This window comes from Canis aureus, chromosome 30, assembly GCF_053574225.1.
Source record: "Canis aureus isolate CA01 chromosome 30, VMU_Caureus_v.1.0, whole genome shotgun sequence".
NCBI classification, from domain to species: domain Eukaryota; kingdom Metazoa; phylum Chordata; class Mammalia; order Carnivora; family Canidae; genus Canis; species Canis aureus.
This window is the reverse complement of record NC_135640.1, coordinates 30,944,592-30,964,381: the sequence shown is the minus strand read 5'-3', so window position 1 is coordinate 30,964,381 and position 19,790 is coordinate 30,944,592. Positions and strand designations below refer to the sequence as shown.

The 19,790-nt window shown below is 42.0% G+C and overlaps 1 protein-coding gene across 7 annotated transcripts in view; it reads left to right on the top strand.

The window, feature by feature from the left end:
* Positions 1-19,790, top strand: part of TIAM1 (TIAM Rac1 associated GEF 1) — a 378,364-nt gene that overhangs the window by 275,764 nt on the left and 82,810 nt on the right. For all 7 annotated transcript variants that reach the window (XM_077878962.1, XM_077878965.1, XM_077878964.1 and 4 more), the window contains 4 exons: positions 9,338-9,562; positions 11,409-11,594; positions 16,815-16,961; positions 19,359-19,433. In XM_077878962.1, the coding sequence (XP_077735088.1) occupies positions 9,338-9,562; positions 11,409-11,594; positions 16,815-16,961; positions 19,359-19,433 (633 nt within the window). The remainder of the gene's footprint in view (positions 1-9,337; positions 9,563-11,408; positions 11,595-16,814; positions 16,962-19,358; positions 19,434-19,790) is intronic.

The following is a 19,790-nucleotide window of genomic DNA, read 5'->3' as shown; positions in this document are numbered from 1 at the left end:
CCATCTTATTTTAATAGAAGTTTGAAGAACACAAAATACAGAAGTGAAATTTACTTCTTTGAAATTTTATGTTTGTGGTTTCTGTCCTTCTAATGAACTTGTCAAAATCTTCTTGGATCCTAATTTAATCTTCCCTCTTAACTTCATACTCTCTGCAATTAAGACAAACTGGATGTTTGGTCTTTGTTCTCTCTGTTGGTTTCAATGTTGCCTTAGTCTGTGGCGAAGTCCTGTTTTCCCACCATCATGGATCATCTTCCTGCCTCTAGCCAGCCACTTTGGAAATACTTATCTTTGGTTTTGGCATGGATTAGTTGTCAAGAAGGGTGAACTCCTAAGATGTAGGAAGCCCCAGGCAAAATTTTTTTATCTGTGTAAAAAATTTGACTCACCCTAGATCGACTTTATAAACACCATTCTGGTGGCTCACCTCATGCAATCTAGTGAAAGAAATACCGGCTAGGCTAGTGGGAACCACCTCTAGGCATAGGCTCATGTCCAGGAGCTCCTCAGCATATCTTATTGATACCACATATGGGATATAGGGTCAGAGAGCTCCATGAAGGAGAGGAAGTGTACTGGAGGGAAAGGGAGTGTTCTTTCTGGACCCTGTCCTTTTTCTGGAACCAGAAGGGGTCTTTTCAAATATGGGGCCCCATTTGCTTAGCTCTTAGGAGAATGTGGATGGAACGTATAGATATTGAAGTACAAAATGAATACACAGGGCTAGTAATCATTTACAACACATGACCTATCATTAGTGTATTAAGAGATCTCTGTACATATGTTAAAAGTATAGTGCAGAGATATAATAGTGGCTAAGCTAGATTTTAGCATATGACCTGTATATTATTATGTATTTACAAATAATATGTTACTAACAGTATTCAATTTTCATTTTACATTTTTTTAAATTTGTACAAAGTCAGTGTGAGCACATAGTTTTAAAGAATTCAATTAACCTTAAAAGACTTTAAGTGAAGTTCTCTTCTCATTCTTCCTGTGCCTCTTCCTCCATCCTTGTTCCCCCAGAACAACTGTGCTCAACTGTTTTAGCAAGTTTTTTTGTTTGGTTGGGTTTTTTTTTTCCTTGTATTTACCCTCACTTTTCATTAACATACAGTATTTCTCAATTGAGTTTAGATATTAACTACTGACTTTTCTGTGATGGTAGATATTTATTTAGTTGTATTATATATGAATTCTCCTTTTCTTACATTCCTATATAGTTATATGAACATTTAAGATTAAATCAATAGTCTCTATTACACTGTTAGGATGTTCTATACTGCTATGACCATATAAATAATATTAACTGCTGGGCTAAATAGCGTATCATTTTATTTCCTTCTTGAACAACTTTTTGTTTTTTTCCTGCAGTTAATGCCTGCCTCTTTTTTCTGCTCCATTTACTTATTTTTATGCTTACTTAGTAGCAGTATTTTCTAAATCTCCAATTTATCACCTAGTCATTTAGTACTATTTTGTTCTCTGAGACTGCCTTTCCTGGCCCTTTATCTTTCTGCTCCAATCTGCTCTCTAGGCCTCAGGCATAACAGTTACTTCACTTTAACAGGCTTTCCCTTCATTACCCTAGTTAGATTCTTGGATTGCAAGTCTTCCTTTTTTCTCTTTCATATTCATGAAAACAAACAAGCAAACAGACAAACATGTAATGACTTCCTATAAAGTCGTTCATATTTGAAAATGTCTTCATTCTACCTTTTACTTTAATCCTTGAGTAATTTGGAATTTTGGTTTCAAATTATTTCCCCTTTGTTCACTTATGTTCTGATGCCATTCTCATTTCTGATTATCTTGTGTGTGCTTTATTTTCTCTTTTGAAGCTGTAGAATAATTTTCTATAACCAGGGTTCTGATTTCTCAAAGTGATTTGCCTTCTGTTGAGATTTTAATTTTAGCTATTTTTTAATTCCTAAAAGCTTTTCCTTTCTCTCTCTCCCTCCTCCTCTTTCTACCTTTCATTCCCTCTCTTTTTCCCTGTCCCTTCCTCCCTCCCTTTCTATTTCTCTCTCTCTCTCCTTCCTTTCCTCCCTCTCTCCTTCTATCCCTTTTCCTTCTTCCCTCTTTTCTCTCTCGTTGTACCTTTTTCATTGTAACCTGTGCATTTGTTTATTGTTTATAGCTTTAGATCCTTTTGTGCCTCTGTCTCTGAGGATGTTACTGGGTTTTCAGGAGACTTTTGTGCTTCAGGCATTCTCTTTCTTCGTGATGCATTTTCTTCTGTGTGCTCTGGTCTCTGCCTTTCATGCTAGAGGCTTTCATCAAATGTGTGGTGGCCCTTGATTCCCTTGATTATCTGATCATATTTAAATGTGAGATACCAAAAAAGTGCTTGGATATTGTTCATGCCATCTACTGGGGTTTTTTACAGCATGAACAGATGGTAAGACCTTTTTGTTGAGGGTGTCCATTTGACAATATTTGTTGGTCTTTTCTGTGGGGCTACTCAGCTTTGCCAGAGATGAATCCTGCCATTGCCATTTACTGGGCAGGCTTCCATTTATTCCTCTGTTTGCAGCAAATGATTCCTTCTTTTGTTCCTGTCTTCCTAGAATCCGGAGCCTCTCTTCTTCAAAGAATTTACCTTGGGTGTGTGAGGGAGGTAGGGAGGTGTTGGAGGGAGCGGTGCCCAGTTGTATGACTTTTTCCAGCAAATGAGAAGAGACCCATAGTAAGTTTTCTTTACGGTTATTAAAAATGATAGTTTACTGGGACAGCTGGCTGGCTCAGTTGATAGACCATGTGATTCTTGATCCTGGGGTTATGAGTTTGAGTCCCACATTTGGTGTAGAGATTTTTATTACTTAAAATTTTTTTTAAATGACAGCTTACTTAAACCTTGTATAAATAAAATTTAAAAAAACAAGGGAAAAAAAGACTTTCAGAATTCACACAGGAACTTCATTTCCAACTAATCTCTTAAAAACATAAAACTTTTTTCCCTTTTTTTAATTGTTCTTTTTAAATGGAAAAAAGTTCAATCTACTTTATAATTATTCTTGTGCTTCTATAAACTCAAATTATCTGAAATTTTAGTTTCCTAGATCTGGCATATATTCCCTAGTATTTCTCTCGTTTAAAATGAATTTCCCTTTTCCTGCCACTCACGTAAACCATTGATTATCTGAAATCACTGAGTATCCTCCATTCAGTTGGATAATTGAACATAGATCTATTTAAATACATAATGAAGCCCCGAGCTTCATCTTAACTCTGCACTCAAAGGGGCTCTTATGCAAAATGCATTTTTTGCTGATTATATTCCTCTGTTGGCAAGAACTTTGCTTATTCCCTTCACTGAACTTTATACAGTATTTATAGCATCTCCAGAAGGCAAAAGGAAGAACCACAAAATTCAGTCTTGATACCTGTCTGCTGCTGTTTGTTTAATGGAAGCAGATTAGTGTGGAAGTCATGACCATTTGGGTGGAGGGAGTCGTCGTGTCTCCTTCCTGTCCTTTTGACCACTGGATTCTGACAGAGAGCCCTTTAGTAGACCTCATGTCCCTAATTAAACTCGCCTGGTTCAAGACGGTAATGCAAAGGTAGTGGCTCTGAAAAGCTTTTTCTAGCATGTCAGAATTTAAATCCTGGAGAGTCCACGCTGGGAGACATTCTATCAAGTTAGTGGTCTGCTGTGACCAGCTCTGAATTGTTAAGCCTGTAAACTGCCATGAACTATTAAGAGTTTTTCTACTTAACTCACTGTTGACAGCAGTCAGGGTAGACTTGGCCCACCCTCTCATTGACACATAGCTCTGGGTATGCCACCGGGAATGGACAAGTCCTTTCAAAAAGCTCATTTAGTGAATTGTGCTTCTTAGAAATAGATTTGGCCTAATGATAGAGAAAGGCAGAGACCGCTGTGTTGTTGAGACAGGACAGCAGGAGCAAAAGTTCCCTCTAATGGAACTGCCTTCAGCCACCAACAGGCTCCAGCAAAGCTTAGAAGCTTGAGGCATGCTTAATGGTTAAAATGACTGATGGATAAATTTTTCATCAAGCCTGTAATCAGACTTTTCTATCTCTCTCTAGGTTGTGGGGCTTGGTGCTTTTATTTATTTTTTAAAATTTTAATTGTAGTAAAGTACACATGACATACCATTTTAACTATTTGTAAGTGCCCGGTTCAGTAGCATCACCACAGTCCATCTCCAGGAATCTTCATCTTGCAAACCTGAAATTCTGAACACTAACTCTCATTGCTGTCTTCCCCTAACCTCTGGCAACCCCCATCTTTCTTTCTTTAAATAAATAAATTTCAGGATAGCTGCTCTGCCAAAATTAAATGTACATCTTCCAAAGAATGTTTAACTTCATGGACTAGTATCAGTCTTTCTTTCTACTTTTTTTTTTTTTTTTTTTTAAGTTATCTTGCCCCCACATGAGGCTCAAACTTACAACCTCAGGATCAAAAATTGCATGCTCCACCAACTGAGCCAGCCAGGTGCTTTCTTTCTACTTCTTAACTGGGTTGTAAACATAAATTCTCTGGCATCAGAATGGAGGGTATTCTCTGAATTTGACAGAGACCCTCAAAGGTGGAAGGAAGAAGGGACCCCGCTTTCAATAAGTAAAGAGAGGAAAAGGCTGTCATTGTGTAGAACCTGTCAGATTATGGTTTTTCTTGGAGATTGAAAGTGTGTTATATCGACGCTTTTAAAAGCATTGAAATAGGATTCTTACAGGGTGGTGAGATTGCCCTGTAGGAAGGAGCAGCCCTCATATCTCCATGGCTTAAGATACCTTTTCATTCCTGCCACATGTCTGATGGGCATTGGCTGTGAAGCTGTGTTTGTCCCAGACACTCGGGGACCCAGACTGACAGAAGGTTCATCTTGACACATTTTCCACGACTGTAAGCAAAGGGACAGGAATGGGCGTGAATTAGGCTTTTGTTTTGTGATGACGCATGTCACTTCTCTCCAAATTCATTGGCCAAAGCCAAGTGACATGGCCACACCTAACTTTAATGGGAGCAGGAAAGTTCCATCCTCCTGTGTCCCTGGGGAGAGCACAAAAGAGTCCATGTACAACAGGAATGACACCACAGGGGCCCAGGCCTTGGGGTAATTGATGAGGACTAGGGGTTCAGGAGCAGCATGGCGTATTTAACAAAATGATTTTAAGCACAGGATTGGTAAAGATCCAGGTTTATACTAAAGTGCTGTGTTATCCCTGCCTTTTTCTGGGCTTTGGTCTCTCCATTCATACAATGCACCTGGGCCCCTTCTAGATGAACATTTTTATTTAAAATTTTAAATTCCTAACTTAAATTAGCAGAGCCCGTATCAGGAAGTTTAAGATCTTACCATTAATTCCTCAGATCTGATATCAGGCGTGTAGGGATTTCCTTTCTTTACCCCATGCCTTGGGGCAGGAGGGACCTGGGAGCAGGGGGTTCTGACTGAGGTGGGGGTGGCAGGAGAAGCCATGGGGGAATGGATGCTGACCTCACACTAGGTATCGACCTGCCAGGTGTCTTTACAGGAGACATACCTACCCTCTCCTCCTCAGTGGCATGTGCCACCTCTGCGTGGATTCCATCTGAGACGCTCCCAACAGTGTCCTTTTGAAATAGGTGGAAACACCAGCTCCCCTAAAGTCTAAAAGCTCCTTATTTCCACTGAGCTGCACCTACAAAGGAAAAGCATGTTTCAGCCCAGGGAAGCAGCTGTTTCTCAGATGCTGCCTGCCACTGCACACTTCAGAGACGTGGCCCCGTGAAAGGGTCATGCTGTTTGGAATGTCCATTGCAATCTTCTAGGGACACCTTTTAAGGAAAAAACGGAGTCTGAAGTATATTATTTTTAGGAGAGTCACAGAAAAATGATATGGAAATTTGGGGTGCTGTATCTTAGAAGGTTTGTTTTTTAAAGCATAACATCTACACAGGAAAGTATACATTTTGATGGTGTTTCAAAAAGCTTGTACGCCCACATCATACGTGCATGTAGCCAGCACCCAGACCAAGGAGCTGAACATAGCACCCCAGGGACCCTGCTCGTGGTTCCTTCCAGCTGCTCCCCTCTCCTCCACTTCCAAAGAGCTCCTCTTCTGACTTCTCACAGTGTGTTTATTTGTGTTGCCTGGGTTTGTACTGTATGCAAGTAGGATCTTAGTCTATATTCTTGTAGGTCTGGCTGCTTGTCCTCACTGTTAACGTGTGTGATTGATTCACGTTGCAGCATCCATTCTCCTTGCTGTGTGGTATTTCATTGTGTGACGATACCACACGTTATTTATCCATTCTGTTGTTGACAGGTGTTTAGATGGTTTCCAGTTTTGTCCGTTGCAAATTGTGCTGCTGTAAACGTTCTGGTGTATGTGTTTTGGTGAGCATATGACTGCATTTTTGTTGAGGATATACCCAGGAGTGCATTTTGGGGGGTCACAGGGCGTGCATGTATTCAGCTTTTTTAAAGTAGTGTCAAGCAGTGTTCGAAAGCACAGATACCACTTTATTCTCCAGCCAGCAGCCAGCAATGCATGGGAATTCTGATTGCTTCATATCTTCACCATTACTTGGTATTTTCTTCCTGGAAGTTTTTATTTTTTAAAGATTCTATTTATTTATTTGGGGGAGAGAGAGAGAGAGAGAGAGAGAGAGCGAGCGCAGGGGGAGGGGAAGAGGAAGAGGGAGAAGGGAACAGACTCCCTGCTGAGCAGGGAGCCTGATGCCCAACTCAATCCTGAGGTTCTGGGATCATCTCCTGAGCCAAGGCAGAAGTTCAACTAAGTGAGCCACCCAGGTGTCCCCTGGAATCTTTTCTTTTAGAAAAGAATCCTTGCTAGATTGCTTTTCTGTCTGAATTAATTCATCCCTTCCTCGCTCACTCCCTCCCTCTCTCCCTCGATAGATAGATAGATAGATAGATAGATAGATAGATAGATAGATAGATAGATAGAGGAAAAATAACTCCACTTAGTAAAATACCCACTGATACTGAAGCACCAAGAGACTCCAAGGTCAAACACTGTACCCCAGGGCGGGTGCTTGGGTAGCTCAGTCAGTTAATATTCTGCCTTCGGCTCAGGTCCTGATCTTGGGGTCCTGGGATCGAGTCCTGCATTGGGCTCCCAACTCATCCAGGAGTCTGCTTCTCCCTTTGCCCTCCCCTCCTGCTCGTGATCTCTCTTTCTCTCTCATTGTCTTTCTCTCTCAAATAAATAAATAAAATCTTTTAAAAACACACACACACACACACACACACACACACACAAAAGCAACAAAACCACGCTGTACCCTGTACTAGGCAGGAGCAAGCCTGATGCATTTATCACGTGTGGGAGGACCCAAGACTGTATTTTCTTCCAATTGCTTGAACGTGATATTTAAAGATAAAAGTGAGATCGTGACTCTCTAAGAGGAGACACGTATTAGCAATTTGAAGCGAAGTTAAGCATTAAAGGTGAGCCTCCTATACAGACCTGGGCATCCCTACAAGTATTTACCTTGGATTTCCAGTGTCACTATCTCCTCTTCTCCCCTTCAGTTTTCACAAAATGATCTCATTGCTGCTGCTTCTCTAGCTTAATGAGGCCTTTATAAAGACACAGGCACATAGTTTGCTGTAAAGGTAACAACTGCCAGATTGTTTAGGTTTGCCCAATGTGTCCGGGCTCTGTTGGCTGACACCATGTGGCAGTTTCCTTTGTGAGATTCCAAACTGCAGAAATCATGTGGACACCTGGGGTGGTCTTGGTTGCCAGGGTGCAGAGGACCAGGCGGATTGGGACCAGTTATTGGAATATTATTCACAGACCATCACTCAAATGAGTTTGGAAACTAAGAAGATGCATCCGAGAGAGAAAAAAAAAAAATCAGTGTTTTGTGCATGAAAATGATGTTGGCTGTTAACTTCAGTACTACAGTGGCTGAATAGACCTTTTTTTCTTCAGTGAGCTAATTTCTGAGTGTTTATCAAACCTCTCCGGGCTTAAGGGAATACCCGGAAAATTCTAGCATGTCCTCACTTATAAATACTCATTGACTAGAGTTCCTAAAGTATTAGTAATGGTGTGTTACTGCAAATGAGCTGCCTCCCCCAAACACACTCTCTGACTTTAGCCTTTCGGAGCACCTTGAGTCACCTTGAGGTTGCTTTTCTGTTGCTAGGTAGGGGTGGCCATTGTCTTTAAAATGGTCTGGCTATTCCCCACTGCTGGGTGACCCCACTTCCTCGATACTCCCATGTGTCCCTGAACATAATACTGGGCCTGGCTGCCTTGAGTTTCTTCCACAACCAGAATTGTGTCATTGCTGCTTGACTCTGGCATAGATCCTCTGGATTTGGGTCGCAGCAGTTCACCGGGGGCGGGGCTGTTACGTCTTCCTTGGCTGGTAACGTAGTTTGGCCTCATTCTTACCTTGGAACTGACGAGCCTTCTCTGAAAACTGACCTTTGTTTCAGAGCAACCCTCAAAACTAGAAACTAAGCTCTCTGTATAGGATAATCACATATACAAGTGTCTTCATTTGGACTGCTATTAATATAAATGCATAAATAAATAAATAGATGGGTGGCTTATAAAGGATAGACCTTTATTTCTCACATTCTGGAGGCTGGAAGTCTCAGTTCAGAGTGGCAGCATGGTTGAGTTCTGGGCAGGCCTGCCCCCCTGATTCATAAACTGTGGCTCCTCGCTGTGTCCTCACTTGGCAGAAGGGGACTAGTTAGGTCTCTGGCCTCTTCTTCTAGGAGCACTAATCTCCAGCATGAAGGCTCCACCCTCACGGCCTCATCACCTTCCCAAAGGCCTCATCCACTAAGACCATCACACCAGGGGTTAGGATTGCGACATTTGAATTTGGGGGAGACACAAACATCCATTCCGTCACAAGTTGAGTTCAGTTCATACCCTGAGGGAGCAGACACGGAGACTTCATTCCAGACAGCTCTTGGAGGCTGGGGGTTGGTGGATGTGGTGTCTGACCTAAGACCAATTTATGTAAATTTCTCTGCAAGGGGCACCTGGGTGGCTCATGGTTGAGCGTCTGCCTTTGGGCTCATGTCCCGATCCCGGGGTCCTGGGATCCAGTCCTGCATCGTGCTCCCTGCGAGGAGCCTGCTTCTCCCTCTGCCTGTGTCTCTGCCTCTCTCTCTGTGTATCTCCTAAATAAATGCATAAAATCTTTAAAGAAAAAATTTCTCTGCACGAGGAGGTCAGGAAGGTTGTTAGCCTGACCCACAGGCTATACACACCTGTCACCTTGACTCCCGGCTACTGCTTCTCTGGAGATGCACTGGTTCACTGCTGATCACTTAAGAGTCGGCTGTTTCTTCTCGCACCCCCCTGCCCCCCCTTACAGACCACCAGCCAGACGGAGCTGGAGAACTGGATCACCGCCATCCATTCTGCTTGCGCAGCTGCCGTCGCGAGACACCACCACAAGGAAGACACGCTCCGGCTCCTGAAGTCCGAAATCAAAAAACTGGAACAGAAGATTGATATGGACGAAAAGATGAAGAAAATGGGCGAGATGCAGCTGTCTTCAGTCACCGATTCAAAGAAGAAGAAAACTATATTAGATCAGGTAATCGTTCTTCTGCGCTTAGACCTGGGCGGGATCGTTAGGTGCTGAGTTCCTCCGCTCCTTGGAATCACAGAGCATCGTCGGTTATGTGGTTCTGTCGTTGTCAGCCTGTCATCCAGGCTGCTGAATTCTTTATTGTGACTGTCAGTTTTCCTCTCCCATCGTTCACAGCCGATTGTTAGGAGCAGAAGGGCACAAATATTACATTGAATGAGAGACAGAAATCTAATAGAGGAGCCTTCCCACTCCCACCGGTGGCATATTCTAGGGCATCCGTGAAATTGCCAAGTCTGCAATTTGCCTTCCGCACCTTCTCTCGTTGACGCGGAGCTCGGCTGTGGCAGGGATGCATTCCTGACCTCAGTAAATTTAGAAAAGGTAGAGTCTCTTCTTAAAAATGCGTATGTGGTTGCAGTCAGTGAGCCTAAGTATAAGGAAAGATTTCGCGAGGTGACCGAGGACGTGTTTGCCTTCGATTCTCTTGTTTCAAAGTCACCCATAGCTATCTAGTCATGCTTTGAAACGTTGTCTTAACGTTTAGGACATAATTATGCGAGTAAGTGAATTTAAATCATTGAACAGTTGATGGCTTGGGCCAGCATGTGGTTTCCCATGGTTCTTGCCTTCTGTTCCCTGATACTGTGTTTATTGTCACGGAGGCGAAATTCACGTAGCATAAAATGAACCATTGCAAAGCCTGCAGTTCAGCAGCATTGTGTGAACTCATAATATTGAGCAACGAGTTCCCTATCCAGTTCCCAAACATCATCCTCCACCCCAAAGGGAGACCCCGTATCTGTTAAATTGCTCCCTTCCAATCCTGGCATTCGGCCTCGATGGATTCACCAATTTTGAATGTTTTATGTAAGTGCAATTACGTAACGTATGACCTTTTGTGTCTGAATTCTTTCCCTTTGCGTCACGTTTTGGGATTGATCCACATTGTGGTGTGTATCAGTACTTCACTCCCCTTTATGGCCATTATTCCATTGAATGAACACACCATGGTATGATGATCCATTTGTCCATTGATGAACATTTGGGCCATTTCCACTTTTTGGCCATTGCGAATAGTGCTAAAAACGTGCATACACCAACACTACATTTTAAGTGAAAGCAAAAGGTAGGTGTGAGCTGATAGTCGCTGTCCATATCATCATTAACATCGCTGAGCCTTCACGGAATACCAGGCCCTGTACCACATCTTACTTCTTGCATGATCTCATTTAAGTATCACTTCAGTCTTAGGAAGTAGGTATTACTTTGCAGCTTTGAAAAACGAGGACATATCTTGGATATACTCTGTGGTTGGAATTCTATTCCAGAGCCTCAGTCTTCACCTTCTGGTGTTTTCTTTTTCCCACTCTGTACTGTCTGCCTCCCACCTCTTCCCAAAAGCTCCTAGTCTCTTTGCCTGTGATCTTTAATTTGCCTCACTTTTCTTTTTGTCTTTGTCTTTCTATGGAAAGTCCTCTCCTGGTAAGTCCTAGAGTCCTCCCTCCAGTGGTAGAAATCCTACATATTTTACTTCCTTGGTTTTCTGCCCCAGAACTTGTTGCTGATGGACTGAAATGCCCACGAACATGACATCTGTATCAGGAGGACCCAAAGCAACTAACATATACTACTTTCTGTTTGCCAGACTGAATTTATGACTGTAGATCTTTGCGAAGTAACGCGTAAGCTACGAAAACAGACTTAAGCTTCTGTGCCCTAAGAAACTTGGGGTACCTATTGTTATCCCTTAGGATTCTAATCAATATCTTGAGAACAGATTTGTAATGTTTGTGTGGGATGAAGTTGTTAACATTTGTTTTCCCTTTTACTCACCTTTTCACCACTGTAGATTTTTGTTTGGGAGCAGAATCTTGAACAGTTCCAAATGGACCTATTTCGTTACCGCTGTTACTTAGCCAGCCTCCAAGGTGGGGAACTGCCAAACCCCAAAAGGCTACTTGCTTTCGCAAGCCGACCAACAAAAGTGGCAATGGGCCGTCTTGGGATCTTTTCTGTGTCATCCTTTCATGCCCTGGTGAGTAGAAGCTGAGGTGTGTTTAAGAAGTATTTATCTTGACTATTAATCCTGAGCAGGACTCAACAGGAGTCTCTGAAGTGTTTTTCTAGTTTTCTGCTATGTGTGGGTTTCTGACATGTCCTCCCTCTGAAGTGGGTACAGATCTTCATTTGAATCTGTCCTGAAATTTATGACTTAAGCTTCTCCTGATGGGCCCTAAATTATTGTGCAAAGAAACTACGAAAGGTATCATCTTAAGAGATCTCTGCATGTAGTGTTTGTTGATAACTCATGTCATCTTTCAGCACTGTCCTGGTTTTAATCCGAATGCAGCTTTTTTTATATTAACCTCGTAGAGATGTTAGTGGAGAGCTCTCTCATCCATAAATGCATTCTCTCTTTCTTTCTCTCTCTCTCTCACGTGCACACATGCAAAAATGTGTACACCATATATTGAACATAGATCTCTTTGGAGATCTTCCTTTTCACTTTATTTTTAAACATTATAATTCTAGAAATCAGTTATGTATAGTCCTGAATCTCTGATGAATTCGAGGAAGGTAAAGATCTTCCATGAGTTTCCAGCCCAGCATACACATTTGCTTGGGAAAGAGAATTTTCATCTGACCTCCGGAGCAGCAGATTGTATCGTCGTGTTGTGTGTTTGCAATCTGTAATTTTATGTACTTGCTAAATTGCGAACAGCTTTATGTACTTTTGGCTCCTTTCTTCTCAAAAATTGCTGTGCGAGTAACATGGTTTCAGCCCATCCAAGTCAACACCCACTTAAAATGTACTGCACCTTAGCACATTTGCTGCGGAATTAAATGTGAAGGCTCAGGTTCCAGAAACTGCTTTGGAAAACCTTAGCTGTGCTGCTCTTGGCTTGCCATGTCAGCTGTACCCTTCAATTGAATTCAGAGCTGTAATTCAGTCAAAGGCGTTTGTATTCTTTATAAATAGATTAGCGTCATCATTCAGATAATTAGGGGTAGATTTACATTTTTAAAGAAGTCTTAAACCAATTTCTGGAGTTATTAAAACTGGCATCCTGATTTGTTCTGCTAATTACAGCTCAGCTCTTGATCTTTCTTGGTCTCCCTGGCTACCACCTCTCCATATAGCTATTAAGTACCCCCCCCCTTTTTTTTAGTGATGGGTCAATGCACTGTGATGAATAAGCCTTGAAAATGGTTCTCAGTTTGAGAGTCTAGGACTGTTTCTCTGAGACCCAGACACCAGTTGACCAAATCCCAGTTCACCTCTTCTGAAAAAAAAAATTATTGGGATAATAATTCTTGCATTGCAAGAATGTCATGGATCGAGGTGGCATTTGTGTGAAGGGTGCTACTGATGCCAGTGATGCAGATTCACTATTAATTTTAAACCCAGGCATCCAAATTCCTTTTTATTTTTACTGGGCTCGATAGATTTTTGGAGGAAATAATTTTGCTGTCTACCTAGAACTTCTTTGCCTTGTTTTCTTTAAAGCCATTGGAGCTAACTTCTCTGGAACAAGTCAGTTACTGTATTGTTACCCTCCCATAATTTATCTTCAGACTGCCTAATTTCCTAATTTCCTTGATTTCTGTACCGTTTTTTTGTTTTTGTTTTGTTTTTGTTTTGTTTTGTTTTGTTTTGTTTTTTTGATGGGCAGGCAGTTAAAATCTGGCCCGCTGAAGATGGCCATGGGAGGGTTAGTAACAGGCTTTTTGGTCAGTGATTTTAAAGAATATTTAATTCCTTAAGTGTAGCTCTCTTTTCCTTTGGTGGCCCCCTCTCCTCCACACCCTGCTGCCTCTGCAGTGTGACTTTGGGTGTCCACATGTCTCTGTATCCTTGCAAGCTTCTCTTTTCCATGAGGGGTGTCACTTCAGACAGAACAAAATTAGGCAAGCTGGGTAGGTATCTGCTCCTGTTGGTTGCTCCAGTCTCTGCAGGAGATCCCAGGCAGGGAATTTTCCAGTCTGATTTATTGGATACTTATTTTTTCCTCCTCTCCTTGTCATTTGACCCCAGGGATTTTTTTTTCCCTTGCAATTGAAACAGGCTTCAATTTAGCCTTTGTCCAGACTTTTTTTTTCTTCTTCTTCTTTTAAGTTGGGGGCATGGGAGGAGGAGGTGTGAGGGCAGGCGGGCTGGGGGCGGGGAGATTTGGGCTACAATTTAAGTCCCATTCACTGGGAGGGCTTCCCATAATGCTCAGTGATTTGCAGTAATTAACTGAAGGGTTCCCGCTGTACTCTTTGAAAGAAGGTTATCATCGTTGTTGTTTGCACAGATGAGCAGAATGATAGAGTAATCAGGTTCCGGCCACAAAGGGAGGCATTGTCTGGGCAAAGATCATTGAGAAACTCTTGAGCTCTTGTCTCCTAGTTACTTTGCCAGCTTTTTTTTTTTTTTCTTCTTCCCTAAATCCCTTTGCTTATTTTGAGTTATTATTGTGTTGGGGGTCGCACTTCCTTTAGCCATTTACAAGGCCCCCGACAGTTTCGAATAGTTACTGTGAGAACCCTCAGTGAAGTGCCCATTTGTTAAACAGACTAAACCAACTGGTCAGCGGGTAACTGAGAATATTTATGGTTGTAGAAGTTTCTCTTCTGGGACAATCAAGAGTTACTGTTGTAACCACATATGTAGGATCGCTGCTTTTGCTCTCTGATATTGGTTGATTTATTTTATTCATTCAGTCACCAAATAAATGTGAGGCCTGGCATCCGTCCAGTTCTCCTTGTGATCAGGGTTAGCAGCAAACAACCCAGAGTTCTTTTCCTGTTGGAGATTATATTCTTGTGCGAGGAGATGCATAATAAAAAGCAATTAAATAGACATGGTAAGTCTGGGTATTGATGTGTACTACAAAAGAAGTAAACAAAGTATTAGTACACACACACACACACATATATATATTTATATGTATATGTATATATAAACAGGATAGGGGACAATCACCATGTATTTACATTTGGCTGCTTGTGTGTATGTGGATATGTATCTACAGGTGGTTTTACCTATTTATAAGTAGATCTATAAATATGAGACCAAATGGGCATTCTTTTTCCCTCTAGATTTTTAACTTTAACACCATTTATTTAGTGGTTCTTAGCCTCATTTTGTGGCGATAAGCTTAACCAGTATGGAAATAGTCACGTGGGCGTATACGCTCGTCAGCACCTATTCTTTTTTTTTAAGATTTTATTTATTTATTCATGACACATGGAGAGAGAGAGGCAGAGACACAGGCAGAGAGAGAAGTGGGCTCCATCCAGGGGACCTGATGTGGGACTTGATCCTGGGTCTCTAAGATCAAGCCCTGGGCCAAAGGCAGGTGCTCAACTGCTGACCACCCAGGTGTCCGTTTTTTTTTTTTTTTTTCTTTAAAGATTTTATTTATTCATGAGAGACACACACAGAGAGAGAGAGGTAGAGACATAGGCAGAGAGAGGCCTTTTGGTTTCTGATTTTTGTTGCCCTCAATGCCTTGAGCGTAATCCTAGATTAGAGCTCTTTCTGGAATGAGGTCTTGGATAAGGCATTTCTATATGCCCGGATCTGGGTTTTCTTATTTGTCACCAAGCTGGGAAAATAGAAGACTTCTCCCTCATCTTCCTGTTTTCATTTGGGACCAAAACCTTCCCCCTGGTAGGGGAAGCTGTTTGGATTCCTGTTTTTAGTCTACTCATAGAGCTTCAGGGGTACTTACCCTGTCAGTGTTGCAAACCCCAGAGAGGTGTGCCTTCTACCCACGTGCTGATGGCAGGGGGACCCCCCTACTGATGTTACCCAAAGGTGTTTTCACCACCTTAACTGCTGCCAGTTGGCAGCCATCACACTGGGAGTGGCCCGAGTGGGAATCTATGACAAGTAGGTTCCAAAACTCATCTCTAGCAACAAAGAATGGGTGGAGAGGTTTCATTTCAAGTCTGACTTGCTATACCTCCTGGCACTCCCTTATTTGAAAGGAGAGCCTGTGGGTGGCCTAGTGAGACCTCCTGGCAAAAGTTCCCTTAAGTTCCTGGGACTTTACTTATAACCTATAGGATAACACTTCAAGCATGAATGTTGCCTGGGAAGGAAGGACTCACTGAAATGCAGCCTTGACTTGAGCCGTTATCCCGGAGGTAGATTTAAATGTGGGGTGATGCGCTCAGAAATATTTGGGTTGTTGGCATCTTGTGAAAACCTCAACAGAGTTTAGCTTTTCTTTTTCTTTCTTCCTTTCCTTTCCGTTCCTTTCTCCTTCCTTCTTTTCTTTTTCCTTCCTCCCTCCCTCCCTCCCTCCCTCCCTCCCCCTTCCTTCCTTCCTTCCTTCCTTCCTTCCTTCCTTCCTTCCTTCCTTTCTTTCTTTCTTTCTTTCTTTCTTTCTTTCTTTCTTTCTTTCTTTCTTTTCACAAAACAGAACCCCCCTGCGCCCCCCCCCCCCCCCGCCACCACCACCTTTACCTAAACAGGACATCTAAGATTACTAAGGTGGCTTCACCATTTTCACACATCCAGCTCCCTTCCATCTAATTGTCCTGCCATCCTTGGAAAGAGTTCTATCTGAATGTCCTAGACGAGTTAGCTTCTCCTTGGTCGAGAAGGAGGGAAGTGAAGGATAGTGGAAATCCTCCCCCTCTTGAGGATGATGCCTAGAGATTGCACATAGCCCTTCTGCTTATCTCCCTTTGACCAGAACTTAGCCACAAGCCCATGTCCTGCCACAAAGGAAAATAAGTCAACTTTGGGAAGCCATGTGCCCAGCTACATGGGGTGTTGCTCTGACTGAGGTAGAGGGAGAATGATATTGGAAGACCACTGTCACTTCCCTAAGAAGGAAATTGTGTAATCCTGAGAAAATTAGTGGAAGAATTGGTAAATTTAGATTTTTCACAGGGAATCACAGGAACCAACATGTATTGTTTTCACTGTTTTTGGCCAACGCTCAGGCATCATTTTTCTAGAATGAGTTTGCCAGCCTTCCGATTATATTTTAAATCCACAAAGGGCCCTCAGAGTACCCATGTATATGAGCCATAGATTAAATGCTTTGGCAGTGGGCTGAGTGTTGGCTTTTTAAAAAATTTCTGTTAATTTGGAGATCTAATTGGCTTTATTAATGAGTTCATGAATGGGGCAGCATCCCATCTAGCACGTAGAGAGATGCTCCCTGGAGGCATGACTTAGTGGGGACTCTGAGGAACAGGTGAGTGGTCCTGATGCATATCTTTCATTGCTGTTGTGACTTGCTGTCCTTAGGTGGCTGCGCGTACTGGTGAAACTGGAGTGAGACGTCGTACTCAGGCCATGTCCAGATCTGCAAGCAAGCGAAGGAGCAGGTTTTCTTCTCTTTGGGGTCTGGACACTACCTCCAAAAAGAAGCAGGGACGCCCCAGCATCAATCAGGTAGCTTCCAGGGAGGATGAAAGAGCAAGCACAGATCGCTTCCCTGGCCAGCTCACTGTAGGGATGTGTGAGCATGTGTGTGTTCCTTTATTGATACTGGGTGTTATTTCAAATCAGCGAGTTGACACAAAGAAGTTGGTTGTACTAGATGCTTTTAATAGATCATGTAAACTCCCAACTTTGAGCTCTGCTATTAGTCTAACACCATGCTCCAGTCTCCCACCTGCATGCTTTCCAAACCCGGGTTAATTATAGACCTACTGAAAGTGCACAATTCATCCTGAGTCTTCAGGGAAAAAGTGGGGCTTGTTGATGAAGCCAAGTGGGCACCTGAGCACAGAGTTCTTGAAGCTGCTTCTGGCACCGGATCAAAGGCAGCCTCCAGAGAAATTGGATTGTTGCTTTGCCCTTTACTTTTTGGGATTGACATTAAATGGGCCATTCCTCTGCCTTCCAGTATGAGAAACCAGGAATCCCAGTGCCCTGACCACTGCCATGACGCCCTTCTACCCCGAAGCTGGGGCCTGAAGAGGATCTCTGTTCCTCTCGGTTCCAGTTAACATTGTTAATGGCACCACCAAGAGTAGTAGGGGGTTCGCCTCTGGTCACCATATGATGTGGCCTTGTTGCTTTTACCCCTTCTAGAATAGCCTGCCATCCTGCTGGAATCACTTCTAGAAACCTCTCTCCATTGTCATTATCTATCCTCCTCCAATGGCTTTGTGAAAGCAAGTGGCTCCAGGAGTGCTCATACAGGCTTTAGGGACTGAAGGAACATAGGTATTGGTCTTTTCAGGAGAAGGAGAATATTGGAGTCATACATCATGGTGGCTGCAAAGTGAGGCATTGAGCATCTTAGCAGTTGTGGCTAGGATCGCCAATCTGACCTCTTCACTCTGTGCCCTTACTGAAGCCAGTTGACCAACTTGATAAAAAAGATCCCTCATTATTAGTTCTCACAATTCCAGCCATTAGTTTAAGAACTGGAATTTAAAGGAGACATTAATCCTGAAAACTGATGTCCTGTGTTCTTAACTGACATCATGCTCACTATTTAAATGTGGGTTACCTACATCCTTGATGGAATTTGCAGGAAACCAGATGAGCAAATAATAAGTGGGCCGGGATTGAGCAATCACATGGTTTATTCCATGGTCCTTGGAGAAGGTGGAACATCAAGATGGCTACCAGGGGTTTTGCTTCTGTGTAATTTTAAAGAACAAACAGTTTCGAGGAAAGTCGTTATTTCATTAAAAAAAAAAAAAATCATACAAGAGACATGGAGGCTCTTGCCACGAAACAAGGACATTCACAGTCCAGATACCCCCCCACTCCTTTTGGGAGGTGGTGGTGGTGTTTTGTGTGAATCCTCCTGTGATGACAAATGACTCAGACCATCACTAAAATATATGCCAGGATTTGCAGTTGGCAACTTGGCTTGAACTTACTTTCCATCCAACGCCTTGATTCATGTGGTTCTGCTTTATCGGCATCAGGTTATGTTATAGTCCTATTGCTGTTGAAGTGGATGCTTGAGGTAACTGAGTCCAAGGGGATGTTTTACCTGTGCAATATGTTATAAACAATTCTTATTATTCTCTCTTAAAGCAAGGGTTTAAAAAAAAATAACTGCTTAGCCATAAGCATACCAACAGTAATTTACTTGTTAATTCTGTACTTTGAAATGGATAAAAATTGTATGTTTCTATTGATCTCATTTGCATCTGGAGAAAGGCTTTTTCTTAATCATGTGTCTTATCCTGACAGTACGTGATTGGTTTGAAGCCAATTTATATAGCGGTTCTCCTGTCTACATGTTTAGATTTTGACTACTTCGCAGAATTCATTTAATTTCAAGAAACGAACTTCTGTTTTTTAAATTAAAAAAAAAAACACCTTTTCTGTGGTGTTGTAGAAAGTACTATAAATGTATGTTCTCAAGTTCTACCCAACAGAGTATGAAAAATTAATTACTGATAAATATTTGATTGTGTATATGAGGGAATTGCAGAAACACTTCAGTGTGAACAAACCTAGTTCATTGCTTTTTTAAGCTGTTGTCTTTACATCTAAATGAATTATCCAGATCTAAAAGCCAGCTTACTTACTTACTTACTTAATTTGCTTGTTTGTTTGTTTGTTTATTTATTTATTTATTTATTTATTTATTTATTTATTTCAGTTGTCAAAGATAAGGGATGTGATCCAGTTAGAGGAACGTGTTTTTCATGGTCTACTACCATGAATTATGTTCCCTATTTAGAGATCTGAGATAGGAGTATCTGGAAACTTCTGGAATGTTTTCTAAGAGCCATATTCTTTTTCCGTCTCCCTCCCATACTTTGTTTGCCCTCTTGCCCAAGGTCCTTTTTAAGATGATACTTTTTGTATGTGCAGGTGTTCGGTGAAGGATCCGACGCTGTAAAGAAATCTTTAGAGGGAATATTTGATGACACTGTTCCAGATGGCAAGGTAAAAATAAACACATTCCTTTTCTAAAAGTACCACAAATGTATCGACATCACACAATTCCATGGTTTCTTGGGATCCTAAAATTATGTGGCCTCCGTTAAGATACCGAAATGCTCAGATCTTCAAAGTTATGTAACAGGTCAGTAAAAGATGGAAAAGCATTTTCTGTTTAAGACTTGGTAGCAGTAAGAACATGCTCCTGCTGACATAACATTTTCAGCACTTATCCTTTGGATGTGTGATTTTCCATGTAGAATTTAAGATGAAATTTGGGTTCTGGGGAGCTAGTGTTTTATGCCATTGCCAATTCCTTTTATATCCAATTTTCATCCCCAAGAGGTGAATTCTTATTACCCT